The sequence below is a fragment of the Mixophyes fleayi genome, chromosome 2, assembly GCF_038048845.1.
Source record: "Mixophyes fleayi isolate aMixFle1 chromosome 2, aMixFle1.hap1, whole genome shotgun sequence".
Taxonomy (NCBI): Eukaryota; Metazoa; Chordata; class Amphibia; order Anura; family Limnodynastidae; genus Mixophyes; species Mixophyes fleayi.
Genome location: NC_134403.1, coordinates 337,706,888 through 337,721,887, shown reverse-complemented (window position 1 = coordinate 337,721,887; position 15,000 = coordinate 337,706,888). Strand labels below are relative to the sequence as shown.

Sequence of the window (15,000 nt, the reverse complement as noted above, 5' to 3'; positions counted from 1 at the left end):
TTTGGTTGGCTATTTTGAGTCTTTGTTAAGTACTGTATGAAGATTATGTAGTAGATGCTGTAACGGGGTTATAAAGGGACGGTGGTGTGTGCTTACATATGTGGACCTTGTGCCTTTATGAATAAAATGCTTATAAATACAGAAGAGCTCAACAAATATGTCTCTATAAAGACAAAAAATAATGTCTGCAATGAGGCTCTTCAGGGATAGGTTGACTTAGTTTTGCTTCCACACTCTCCACCACTATCTGAGATATTTCAAGCACCTCTGTGCATGATCTACATGCTCACAAAGTGGCCCCTATTGTTTCCTATCAATGCCAGAGTAATCACTCCTTGTGTAGTTGTGATGGATAGGATATTTTCTTGAAAAGAATAAACCAATCTAATTTGCGCTCCAAAGAACAGGAGCAGCTCACTCCCCCAGAGTTATACCCACACAAGCTCAAATGAACATTACAATAAAATAATAAATAAAGTGATTGTGCTGATGTTCTTATTCTCGCCCCCACCCCCCACCCCAAAAATAGATAAAATAACAGTCTTAGGGGCATATTCAATTGTCGGCGGAAACGCCGTAAATCTCGCGCTCCACCCACTATTACCGTTATTACGGTAGTTTTCTCGCTGGATTTCAGCTCGCAGCTCCCTGAGCCACGAGCTGAAATCCATCTAACTACTACCGTAATAACAGTAGTAGTTTTAACTCTGCAGAAACCCGCGACAATTGAATATGCCCCTTTAGTGGAAAACAGTCTGAAAGTCTTTTTCTTGTTTAGTATTGTAAGTATTGTAGATTGTAAAACTTCTTGTGAACAATTATTCTCAAACTTTTGTAGTTTGACGAAAATGTATCTCAAATTGGTAAAAAAAAAAGTGTGAGTTTATTTAAACATTTAAGATCCCAAAATCAATACAACCGAAGTATTGTGTGACCGGTGAGCAGTCCGTGATAGCACCACCGTGTTTAAAGATCACGCAGTTAACTTGTAGCGAGCAATTTTTAGCGACCATATCAAACAAAATATTACTTACACTTTGTACTGCTCTTTTGAATAGGTTGTCAGCTGTGTTACTTTATATTGTTCTTTTTTCAGTAAGTCTTTGACAGTATCCTCAAAGTAAAAATAAAATGCAATAGTGTAATAATGTTGGTTTTAAATTCATACATTGGATAGCAAGTCTTACACTCACATTGATGAAGGGTAAATACGCATGTCAGAAATTCAACTCTCTCAAAATAGGTTTTAAATCTCCAGCAGCATCCATCAAAGTATTGAAAAATCTTGTATTATTTATTAAAATCAGAAGCATTTATAATATTACATCAAAACATTTCAAAATTCTAAGGGGCATATTCAATTGTTTTACTTTTTCCGCCACGGAAAAAGTATTACCGTTATTACGGTAATACTAAGCCGGATTTCAGCTCTCAGCTGCCTGAGCCGCGAGCTGAAATCCAGCGTGAAAAGTACCGTAACAACGGTATTTACGCGCACTATTACCGTAATGATGGTAATAGTGCGTGGGGCGCGTTACTTTAGGCTGTAACGCCAACAATTGAATATGCCCCTAAAAGGCAGACTCCTTTGAACAAATCATGTTCCGTCTTTTACCAGAAAGATGGTAAAAAAACAGCATGAAGGTGTAATCTTCTGTGGTTGTAAAAGCACACGGGTTAGAAAGCCACATAGAAAAATTTCAAAAGAAAGAGGAAAGTCCAGCTTCAAGATGTCTGTGATAACCCGACCTACCTGTTGATCACTAAACGTTGTCTGCATGATCGTTAAACTCGGCGGTGTAATCACTGAATGCTCACCTGTCACGCTATACATCGGTTGTGCTGAATTTGGATCTTAAAAGTTTAAACGGACACATTGTTTTCCTTATTATTGATTTGTGATACATTTTCGTCAAACAACTACAAAAGTTTGAGGATAATTGTTTCACAAGAAGCTTCACGATCTACAATACTTCTCTAAGCAAGAAAAAGACTTTCAGACTGTTTTTTGCTAAAACTGTTATATCTATTTTTTTGTTTTGGAAGAACATCAGCACCATCACTTTCTTTATTATTTTTATCAACATATTGCCTTGGCCCTGTGCGGGTTGGTTCATCTCCTTTGCATTTTGCCAACAGGATGGCGATCACCTGACTTGTCTTGTGTAAGGGAAACATTGCAGAGATTGTAGGTCAGTGTGACTGTTAATTTATGGCTCCTACTGTGAGCTTCCTGCCACAGTACGGACTCTGATTTGTCCTCTGAAATGGGGGCCTGGGATTTTGTATGTGCGGAGGCTTATTCTGCCACCCTGTCTTTTACCACCACTGTCGCCATCGGTTATAAACTGTGGCAGGATGAACTTATTCTGCCACCCTGTGTTTTCTCTCAACGGCTTATTTGTGGTTTTGGCACTTGTCTTGGGGTTTCTTTCTACCATTCGTTATTGATTACTGATCTTACTGGTGGCACTCACTGATTGCAAGTACCAACTGCACACTAATTGTACAAGAGTAGCTGCTGCCACAAAAGGCTGGTTCACCTGCACCTGGAACTGCTTACTTCTGGGTGTTTGGTATAGCTGCTGCAGCACCTCTTTGCTGGTGATTGTCTGGTTCCTTCTGAGCTGGGTAGCGAGCAGCGCGTTGACACTGGGAGCTGGGTTCAGCACAAGACAGCTGGGGAATGGTTTTGAGTGTCAGCCAGGATCTTATAAGCAGAATTGTGTTTATTTGCACAAAATAGCCCTTCCAAGGACTGTTACACACCAGTATGTGATTCATCCAGAAGTCAGGATGGTACACACCTTGTATGGGCTCTGCATTTATACATACAGGTGTGTGTGTTAGTCTGGGCCCACAGGCCAGACAAACAGGATATCCCCTGGTGTGCATTCAAGCTAATCATATGTTTGGTCAATGTAAACCCTTCTTGGCCTAGACATAATGCTTAATTAACATGAGTTTCCAGCCTTCAAAATGTCAAACAAAAGGTATCTCTCATAAATACCTGTAACAAGAAGTGCGCTCACTGCAGTCCTAATAATATCAGATGGATGACGCCAGCATGAAAAATATAGTTATACATTAAGTACCTCTTCCTATTCTCAGGTGGGTCCAGCCTCAGTCTTTAGTAACTCTGTCATCGTTCAGCTTTATTGCCAGGTTTCTGTTTAGTAAGTAAGGTGGTGTCTCTGCATGCAATGTGCTTGATGGAATCCACCGGAGGTTTGCCAACATCTAATTGTTTCTCATTGGCATGCCTTCAATAACGTGCTGTTAGGTGTTATGGGTGGAACCGTATAAAATACAGCGTTACCCCAAACTGCCTACATGCTTTTATGTTAATGGGCAAACAATAACTTGCCTTTGTTTATGTTCGCTCGTGGTTACCTGTACCGCTTGGCACGTAACTGGAAACTATAATTAAAATAGACATGGGAAAGTTTGCTTATATAATGTTTGTTTTTTAAACATATAAAGAGATGTTTGCTTCACTGTGCTTACTAAAGAAAGGTCATTGCCTCCCTGCCCCCCCCCCCCCCCAATAAAAACAATACTAAATGTACTAATGTATACTAAGTTTTCCCCAAAAACTTATTCCCCGTTTAAAGGCACGCTTCAGAGCTGGAGAATGTCCTGGTCATGAGGTGTAATTTGGGCAATTCTCCAGTCAGAAGTGGTTGGTGAAAGCAGACACGCCAGATAGGAAGGTTTCTGGGCAGAATGACATGTTGTGTGCTGCACCATCAGATTGGGTTACTGATGTGAGATGATTGATATCCTGTAACACATTAAGTCTCTTTCCTAGAACAGAATTGCTCAACTGTTTTGTGTCACAGGCCCTCTTATAACATTTATTTCTCCTTTAAAGCAAAGCCTGGCCTACCGGTGGCTCTCCAGTTGTTGTGACACTACAAGTCCTAGCATACCCTGCTAGTTATTGGCTGGTTTCTACTGGCCCATGTGCTGGGACTACTTTCGCGACACCTGGAGAGCCACAGGTTGGCCAGGCCTGCAAAGCTTTTTTAAATGTTTATTTATAACAAATACAGCACTTTTATTTCAAGGTACATTTTACAAAGCGCCTAATTTCTGCTTTTAGTACAGAGAGTTTTTATATCATTAATTTGAGCAACTGAAGTTACAAGTGAGCTATAAATGGCAAATTGATGTTGGCATAGTATCACAGGATTAGTGGGAGTAGATATTTGAAAACAGAGAACGTTCCTCTGTTATTCCCATGAATTAACCCGTGTGTGTGTGTTATGCACACAGCTTGTTACACCGCCAATCATAAAGGATGCATTACATTTCATCTGGGGAGCAGGGCCTTCTTACCTCTGTCTGTTTTACCTATAATTGTATATTATTGTTTTTCTCCCCAATTGTAGAACGCTGCGAAATTTGATGTTGCTGTATAAATAAATGTTGTTGATGATCTAGACCAGGGATTGGCAACCTTCTTGTATCAGTGTGCCGGCTAAAATCTTGGCAAGCCCAGGTGTGCCAGTTGGGGGGGGAAGGGACACACACACACGTATTGAGCACATCAACATTTTTCTCAGTAAATTATAATGAAATTTACACCAAATGTCAGCAACAATCCTTGCAATCCACACATGCAAAGAAATCAAACCCTAGATGTCCATAATTTGTCGTGTAATAATGTGAAATGACACAGGGAAAAAGTGTTGCACATGAAGAAAGTGAGGTGCAAAAAGGCATGGAAAGCCAAGACACCAGCTGAAATCTATCAGTAATTAGAACGCAATCCTACCAGCTGGTTCAACCACAACTGATGGCCTATAAAAAGGAGGTCTCATTACGAAGGTGTCACAAAAGAAACATATAATGATGGGTAAAAGCAAAAAGCTCTCTCAAGACCTTTGCTACCTTATTGTTGCAAAACATACTGATGGCATTGGTTACAGAAGGAAATCTAAACTGCTGAATGTTCCAGTGAGCACTGTTGGGGCCATAATCTGGAAGTGGAAAGAACATCATTTCACCATAAACCGGCCACGGCCAGGTGCATCTTCCAAGATTTCTGACAGAGGAGTGAAAAAAATATTTAGAATAGTTGTCCAAGAACCAAGGACCACTTGTGGAGAGCTTCAGAAAAACCTGGAATTGGCAGGTACAATTGTTTCAAAGAAAACAAAAAGTAATGCACTCAACCGCCTTGGCTCATATCCACGCTCACCACGCAAGACTCCTTTGCTGAAGAAAAACATGTTGAAGCTCATTTAAAGTTTGCTGCACAACATTTGGACAAGTCTATGAAATACTGGGAGAACATAGTGTGGTCAGATGAGCGCAAAATTGAACTCTTTGGATGCCATAATACACACCATGTTTGAAGGAGAAATGGCACTGCACATCACCCCAAATACACCATACCAACAGTGAAGTTTGGAGGTGGGAACATCATGGTGTGGGGCTGTTTTTCTGCACACGGTACTGGCATATTGTATATAGTTGAAGGAAGGATGAGTGGAAAAATGTACCAAAACATTCTTGATAAAAATCTGCCATCTACCAGGATGCTGAAGATGAAACAAGGGTGGACATTTCAGCAAGACAATGATCCCAAACACAAAGCCAAGGACACCCTCAATTGGTTTCTGAGAAAGAAAATAAAGCTGCTAGAATGGCCCAGCCAATCACCTGACTTGAATCCAATTGAAAATCTATGGAAAGAACTAAAGATCAGAGTTCATAGAAGAAGCCCACGGAACCGTCAAGATTTGAAGACTGTTTGCCTTGATGAATGGGGCAAAATCACATCTGAACAATGCATGTGACTAGTTTCTCCATACAGGAGGCGTCTTGAAGCTGTCATTACCAACAAAGACTTTGTACACAGTATTAAATAAATTTCAGGAAGCGTGTTCAGTACTTTTTCCCTGTGTCATTTCACATTACTCCACAAAACCTAAATTATGGACATCTATGGTTTGATTTCTTTGCACTTGTGGATTGCAAGGGTTGTTGCTGACGTGTGTATGTATATATGTGGATATAGAGATATAGATAGATTTTAGATATAGATAGATAGATATAGAGATAGATAGATATAGATATATAGAGAGGTATGTGTTATGCCACATAGTAGTGCCCTCAATTCATATTATGAGACACTAGTGCCCCCACTTTGTATTGTGCCACATGCTTGAGTGCCAAATTCATAACATGCCTCAATTGTGCCCCTCAATTCATAGTATGTCATGTTTTGGTGCCCGCCATTCATATCATGCCACATAGCTGTGCCCCCAATTCATATCATGCCACATAGCTGTGCCCCTCAAGTCATAGTGTTCCTCATACTTACCTTTGAAGACATGTCTTCCGTTCCAGAAACCTGGGAGCTGCTTTACTAAAGCAGCCAATGACTGCCGATGCTGAACTGCGGAGCTGATTGCCGACCCCTGATCTAGACACTGGATAATTCTTAAATATGATTTGCAGATGACACAACCCTCAAAGATACTTTGCAGATCTTTTGAAGGAAATTAATTCTATATATAGGGCTAGACTTGATGATAACTCTTTCCTATGTATACCAGGGTAGATTATCTAATACAGACAATACAAAGATTCAATATGGAAGGACACTTATTATTTTTTAGCTAAACTATTACAAAATTGCTAATTTTCCCTTTCTCAGGTGACATAGATTATAGCTGTAATTGATGTGGCAAAGTTGGAATTATATATATATATATTCGCAATATCATTTTATTGACAGCTTCAAGCAAGTGCACTCCAGGTGAAACACAAACAGAAGTCCTATGCAAGGGATGAATATAAATAGAGGGATGTATATAATCACAACATTTACATGTAAATACAAATGTCCATTAAACCATTATGAGACGTGACAACATTTTGGTGCCTGGTTTTTTATTAAGATGGGGGTAAATAAAAGGAGAGGAAAGCTATGAGGGGGAGGGGATGAACGGGGTAAGGGGAAAACCTCTTGCGCAGTGAAGCCTTATAGATGAGAGATAGAAACTCAGAGCGGGCATCTTTAAAGGTTGGGTAGGAGGAGGAAAGTTATTATGTTGGGCCCATGTACACCAGGTTATGTAGAACGAGGCAGATGAGGGTGCTGGTCATCGGCTCCATCTTGTACCAGGTGTCATTTCCTGAGGGCAGTCATGGGAAGGGGGTTCTGACTTTCCCAGGCGCTAGCTGTTAGACAAGTGGCTGATAAACTTACTGGCATGCTTAGGGGAAGAGATGCGTGCTTTTGCTTGGAGAAGGATATCCGTCGCTGTTAAGAATACAAGGAGGTTATGGGCTTCCAGACTTTCTGTATGACCAGACCGGACCATCGTGTATGTAAAAAGGGGCCTGTTTCTTGACCGTACTTCCAGGAAAGGGGAGATGTATTAGGATAGAGTAATGCAGTTTTGTTGGCACTAGATACCAGGGATATAAGAGATTATACATGTTTTCCTTAACACGCACAGTAATGGAGGATTTAGCTACATCCAACCAGTCTTCTGTGTCCAAGTTCTCAACCAAAGTCTTTCTAAATTTTTCTGAGAATCTCTGAGATAGGCATCTGTTGTGGAACTAAAAGTTCTAGCATATCCTTCCAGCTCCTCGCTTGATCTTCCATCTGTTGTGCAGATGACATAGCTAAAGAGCTACCATTTTTCTGTCTCTGCCTTATCTCTTTGTGAACATCCTCTGCCTGGTAGGGCATGATAAGATTTGTAGTTCCACAACTGGTGAAGTGTCTTATGTTTCTGAACTTTGCCTATCTAAGTTTCCTCTGGTTATGGTGGAACATGATGGCACTTGTTGTTCCACATCTACCGCAGAGCCATTGCTCTACTGGTACATTTCTTTTAAGTGCATGTTTTTGCCTAAATTGTAATGGTATCATAAAATTACTACATGAGATTGGTAGATCACTGGCTATTTGACTGTCAAGTGTTATACCAAGAAAGCACAGTGCTGAAACTGTTTAACCTGTTGTGATCATCAAGTCCAGTTTTTTGTTTTTCCTACACAGCTTCTGTACATATATAATTTCCTGGTGATACAGTAAACTGTATCTTGTCACCCAGGACTTCAGGTCACCTTGTTGCTATAATAAACATAATTTTCATACTGACACATAGACTTGTGTAAGCTCCCATTAATATGATTGTTCCCTCCACAGTATTTCTGAGATTGCGCCTTTTCTGTGCCAAGACTACACCAGGCAATCTGCAATTCATGGCAGCAATAAAATTGACCTACCTTACGGAACCCGAAAAGGGGGTAAGTTCTCAATTTATTTTACAGTATTTTCAATTTGTTTTTTTCATTTTTGTTTTAGTCACTGACTAACAGACCCTTTAAAGGACACTTCTATATTAAAGTGTCTACTATTAAATCTTAGGACTAAACATACTTAATTGCCAATACAACGTTTTAACGCTGAGCTTTAGAACATACAGAACAGCTGTTGAACTTGTTTGCTCTGGGTAATACATAATTTGCTCACTCTCCCGAAATCTCGGCATCCTGGGTGCCTCTCCTGGGAGAGCCGGCCACCCTTCCACATCCTACCCACTTCCTAGGAATATGGGGACCACAGTAACGCGATTTGCCATGGTGCACTGACGCAGTTGTGGCATGGTGCAGAAGGGCCAAAATTATGCAATTTGCTGAGCTAATTATAATGCCCAATTACAGTTCATGAAATGTTGAACGTGTTGGAGGTGTCTGTCTTTTTTACCTCTCTTTTTTTTCAACCTTACCATGTCAGATGCACATGTTTTAGGGACTTTACAGAAGTCAATATATTTGTGATCAGTAGTTCCCGTTGTGTCTTTGCAGTATTGCTTATAATGTGACATAAGGAGACTTTGTGAGGGGCCAGTTTAGATTCTTTTGCTCAGTGTCTATATTACGAGAGACAGACTAATTACTGGGTGGGAGTGGGCTTCAGGGGGCCAGCAGGACCGCATAGACCAAACAATTGTTGACATAAGAGGCCTATTTGATAATATTATGTAAAAAATATTTATATGTATACCCTGCCATATTAAGTCAAGGGAATTGCTCATTTACATTTTCTAGCTGTCATTTTTTCGAAAACAGTCCATAGCTGATAACAAGTGACCCTAATGTATAGTCTGCTTCATAAAAAGTGTGCTTGCAATGTCAAACATAAGAAATTGTGTCATGGAAATTTATGTAAACATTTGAGAATGTTTCGGAATTCTTTTTCTATTGCTTCAACTTATATTTCGGTTTTAATAGCCCTTTATTTTGAAATATTAATCAGACAGCAGCTGACTGTCGATAGCAGTTGTAGTTTAATAACACAATTGCTGCTGGTTGCACACCTCTAGACAGTGTATACAACCACATTCTTTAGTTAACAATATACTAAAGGGGTATTTCCTACATATGTTTTTTTACATTATATACACACACTGTTAAATGTGCTTCAGATTAGGGTGCAGCCTTATTCAAAGTAACTTGTCCCAAAACTAGAAAAAGCCATTTATTCAGTTTTCAAGGCTACTGAATTTCACTTGAAGGAGAGGAAGGAAGGACTACACCTCACACAGCAACCATCCTGGATAGTGCACACGTTGTTTATACACAAGTACTAGTGTAGTGTTTTGATTATAGGTTTATATATAGATGAATTTCATTTTTAATGTGCAACACTTTTTGTTTTTGGGGAAGTGTCATTGTTCTTACTATTTCAATATTGATATGTTCCTCTGTTGTGACATTCACAAATAGGTGTCATATTCTCTTTTCTTGTATGGCATGCATGTTTAGCTTTGTAATGAAGATTGTGCATACCTCAGTGATCTTTGGTAAGATATTAATTGCTTAGATACTAATCTTTGCAGATGAATTTGTGCTCACACCCCAGATCATTTCAACATTTCCTGTTGTATTGCTCAGCTCTGACTCCTAATGCAGAACGAAGAGGCAGCAGAAGCTCATTGCGTGTGTGTGGTTTACCTCTTGTGGCCGACATCTGCTGATCAGTACAAAGATCCACTTCAATTAAATAACCTCCCACAGATTTGTTGTCATGATATAGAGAGCTAGTATACGGTTACTTTTAGTAGGACGTTTGCATTTGTATTCATTATTTTGCAATAATTGATAATATACATTGGTAGCGTGTATCTATAATTCTAAGTGATAAAATCTTGTGAAATTGCTTATCTAATATTCGGGAGGATGCCGCCTGTTATTTCACTAGGAAACGACACTAAGGGCACACATCCCGTGCATTTTGAAAAAGCTCGCAAACCTACTGGAGCATGCATTTATTGACGCATGCGTATTACTGCGTCTACAAGGACACCTGAAATCATTTTGTCGGTCCAGCGTGCAATCTGATCAGTCTACACTGCATACTGTCATTAAAGAACCTGTATATATAATTGCCTAATGGATCCAAAATGAAAGCGAATACTTAAACAATAAAGCTTAACACTTGCACAAACATTTAGTCAGGAATCAAAGCCTTATTTTCTGGGAATTAGTGTCTGGCTATCCACAAAGTAATATCGGATTAGTTTTATTTCCTGTGTACAATCCATAATTCGCCTTGCTCTCTCTTGTGACTGCCCGGGCTAGGGTTATGTATTTTATAATTGGTGCTAGTGGTGTTTTGCACCCGCGCCTCTGTGCCTACACGCAGTTTCTTTGCACAAGAAAAAATTGAGGCATGAGTGCACTTTAAATGATCTGGTGACCAAATGCAGGTTTGAACAAGTAAAGATGTCTCCTATAGCAACCAATCAGATTCTAGCTGTCATTTTGTAGAATGTGATAAATAAATGATAACTAGAATCTGATTGGTTGCTATAGGCAACATCTCCAATTTTCAAACCCACAGCTTGATAAATGTACTTGGAGTTTTTTAGGTTGCATTCTGCAATGTGTTGCTGTCTATTACAGCTTTGGGTATACTGATCAGGATGGCTGGTATATTCCTCATCCTCCCATTGTTTTTTTGTGTTGCACAATGCTTGTAGTCTTATGTCATTTGCCTTGAATGTAATGAGATCTGTTGCTTTAATCAGTTCAGAGTAATCTGAATTCCGATGCGGACAGCATTATAGGGAGGAATAGAAGGCAATCCAGCAGCTGGGATTAGAGTAAGCTCGCGGCTTCTGACATGGAATTGAGACAAGAATTTAACATACAGTCAAAACACCATTTTACTTCTTTTTTTTTTGCAAGATCCTTGAAAGTTGGGGTAAAATAACACCCTAAATGTCAGTTAAAATATGAAAAAATTCATACAAGACAATCTGTAATTGACCATAGTAGTTTTTAAACAGTTTATTCCAGCATATAAAATGTCTCCGTACCTTGGCATTGCCATGAAAAATACAAATACAAATCCGTACAGTAAAGGCAAATACATCTAGTCAGTCATCTCTACATAATATGTGCATTATGTTGGAACTGTACTGAACACTTCTAATAATATATAAACAGAAACTACTGTACATTATAACAGATCAAAATAGGTTATCTGGAGAAATGTAGTGTACAAAAAGCTGTAGGATCAGGGACTTAAAGGTGTTTTCTCTGTATTAGAGGTACCCTAACGATATGTTTTATTGTTCCATTTATATTTGTCTAAGTTAAATATTGAGCTGTGTATAATCATGTTGCAGAGCTTTACTGTGCTTCTATGAAGATGTTACTAACTAATGGTGCTCATACAAGCAATTTAAATGACCAATTAGGCCAATTTGGGCCTAATTGGTTACAAATTCCAGTGTGCATAACCCAGAAAGATGCAGAACAGCATCTCATTGTGTATTTCAGTTAGGACAGGCGGAAAATCCTGTTGAATGATCAGTCATCTTTCCGAGCCCGCTATTAAGGCCCCATCAGATCCACACGTGGTCAGCCCATATATGTGAGCCTTAACTCTGCTTACAAATTACCATGTCCTTGGGAACCATTGTTCTTGTTTATGTTCCATAGCCCTTTATCTCCTCTCATAGCCCTGCAGTCAATCTTACGGTGCAAACACACCGTGACCGAGCCAATCCACATGATCACCGAATGACTGGTTCAGTGAACACTTCCACGACACTGCACCTCCAGGCCAAAGGATGACCTGTTTCATCATGTTCCCTATTTGGATTACCATGTGAAAAGGGTAAATCTGTGTACCTGGAAACAAGACAATGAGCACTTCCCAAGTAAGAAGAGTTCCGTGCTTTATATTCACTTGGTGAGGGTGTCTTGTGGAATATCTAAATGTAAAAAAAAAATGAACATTTGACTGTGGAAAAGCTATTTTCCTTTTTGATTTGATCATTTTATACCAAGCATCGATATCCGACAATTATACAAGAGTCCTTCTTAATCCTATCCAGTTGTCATCTTACTGATTGAACCATTTGACTATAAAAGTACTGTGACAGGATGGACTGCCTATCCCACCCTGTCTGTTGTTGCTGGGAGCCGGCTGGGCTTACTTTGCCACCGTTCCCTTTTGTTATCCAAAAAGCCCCCTCTTTCCACAGTAGGAGGGGCTTACATGAGTTTCCACCACTGGACTCTTATACCGTCATCCAGAACCGAATTTCTTCTGCGTAACTGACACTGCTAGCGTGTCTTGTTGCTGGTGTACCTGGGCTTGTAACTCTGGACCTCTTACTATGGATCCGCGTTGCTGTGAATGGATCTCCCCCTGGCCTGACCAGGGCTGCTGGATAGCAGGCATAGCGGTAGTACTGAAAATGCTTGGGTCCAAACCTTAGAGACAGCCAGAGAACTGATTAGATTTAGGGTCTAATCTGTAGATCACAGGAATACAGCGATATTGAAGATGTTTCCAAGCAGGTCTTTGAAGCAAGATGGTTTATTTGCTCACACTGGTTTGAGGTAGCAGTGATCAAGTCACATGTTGAAATCAGAAGAACACATGTGCACAAGTCAGTGCATTTATACCTTTCAGACACATGCTATTTTTAGAATCAGGATATACTCTATTGACACAAACATGGATTTACATGCATTTCAAGGCTAACAAAATTTACACTTATCTATGAAATTCACTCTGGGCAAAAGGCCACGCAGTAACGACCCCCTGCTGGGCCTTTGGCCAGAGCAGGCATGACACTTCATCACAAAACTTCGTTAGCCATTCCTCTATCAGACTTCCTTGCACATATGCCTAATTGGAGGTTTCCACTAGCAACCTTACAAATCCTAAACAATGACACTTCCATACTAAATACAGCTCAATACACACAAGACCTCTATCCACAAAGGCCTATTGCATCAGTTATATGCATCAGAAATAAGGCATATCCTTTAGTAAGGTGAAAACAGGAAAGACCTGTTTCTACCCTGGTCTCAGAAATAACGATTTCCTATCTCAGAATATATACAATACAAAAAAATAAGTGCCTATGCAATTATATAAAAATGCCCCCTGCGCTGTTTCCCTTCAATAAATTGATACCATAAGTTATTTATAATTGATCCAGTCACAAGTACCTCCTATATTTTAAAGATTTAAATATTTATGTGTAACAGTGTTTAACCTGTATTTATAGCCAGGACATTTCTACTGAGGCATTATGCCATAATTTACTTTGAGCAGATGAAATTCATAAAATAAAATTGCTTATTGTTAATTTAAAGCCGGCAAGAGAATAGAGCAGCAGATGTAGAGTGCATACATCTAAAGAATTGTTAATATTTTCTTTTTATGCCTGACAATGGTTATGATGTCACAAAGCGCTATAACCTGGTAATTCTGGGGCGCCAGCCTTTTCTGTCATTACAGGTCTAGAACATTGATATATTAAATATGCAGCTGCTGATGGAGGAATATTGTCTGTTTTTCTGTGGATAAGCAGTAAGCTCAGTGTAATTAGGTGCCAGCTAACCCATTTATTACTAAGAGACATAATCCTTTTGTGGAAAGCATGCGAGTTTGTTTACGCCAAGTAGTGAAAAGAACACATTGCATCATCTTCTCCTCAGTTGCTGGTTTAGCTCTATAGAACTAATCATGCTGGTCTATGGTATGGTTCATTTTAATAACAGATATAAGTGATCATTTATTAAGATTGCATTTATGTTAGCTTTGAACCACATCCATCACTCACTCAGCAATGAGCTTGTATCAGTCTGGTGCAAGATAAACAATGAAAGCAGGTGTGTGTCTGATAGCCATTGTGTAGTAATGTCGCAGTTAATAAATGAGCCATGTTGACTACACGCAGATATCTTTATCTTTTTTTATTCTTAGTTGATCCATTTAAGAGACGTTATAAAGTGTTTATTTAATCCACAATAACATTTTAAATAAAATCAAATACACTTAATATCAGAAAATACATACTTTGTACACTTCAAGGTGTTTTCCACCTTCATATATATTTAAGTTATTGGTTTCTGCATATTCTAGATAGTATATTGAGTACAACAACAAACTGCTCTGTGGATACAATAAAATAAAAAAGGAATATACATTTATTGGCTAAATATATAACACTATCATATTACACAGGACTGTACATAACATATATATCACATTTGTTCCTGCCTAAATTCCCTAGCACACTTCTACACTCCAGTGTTCATTTTAGTCAGCAGCTCATTAACATTACAGTATGTCTTTGGAGCATGGGAGGTAACCAGAGCACCCTAAGGAAACCCACACAAATAGGGAGAACTGCTGATATCTTGTTTTGTTTGTTTAATCAGATTCTCTGTCACTAGGGTTTGAATCTACTTCTTATGCTGGTGGCATGCAAGCATTGTCCTGTGCCAATATGGTCATTTTCTTGTACATAATGGCTGGCTTTTCAGCTGTCCTAAATGATTGAAAAGCATTCCCTTTTTCCGTCAGAAGCCTGCCGTTACCGATTTACTTCCACTGGTGGTGTTCTGCTGCCACCACCAGGCCTCTTCACCAGCGAATGGAACCGCTTACTTCTGGGTTTGTAGTATAGCTGCTGAGGCACCTCTTTGTTG

General features: G+C 39.4%; 1 protein-coding gene across 4 annotated transcripts in view; it reads left to right on the top strand.

Annotated features, from left to right (window-relative positions):
- Positions 1-15,000, top strand: part of ST3GAL6 (ST3 beta-galactoside alpha-2,3-sialyltransferase 6) — a 113,073-nt gene that overhangs the window by 70,530 nt on the left and 27,543 nt on the right. For all 4 annotated transcript variants that reach the window (XM_075197023.1, XM_075197022.1, XM_075197021.1 and 1 more), the window contains one exon: positions 8,180-8,280. In XM_075197023.1, the coding sequence (XP_075053124.1) occupies positions 8,180-8,280 (101 nt within the window). The remainder of the gene's footprint in view (positions 1-8,179; positions 8,281-15,000) is intronic.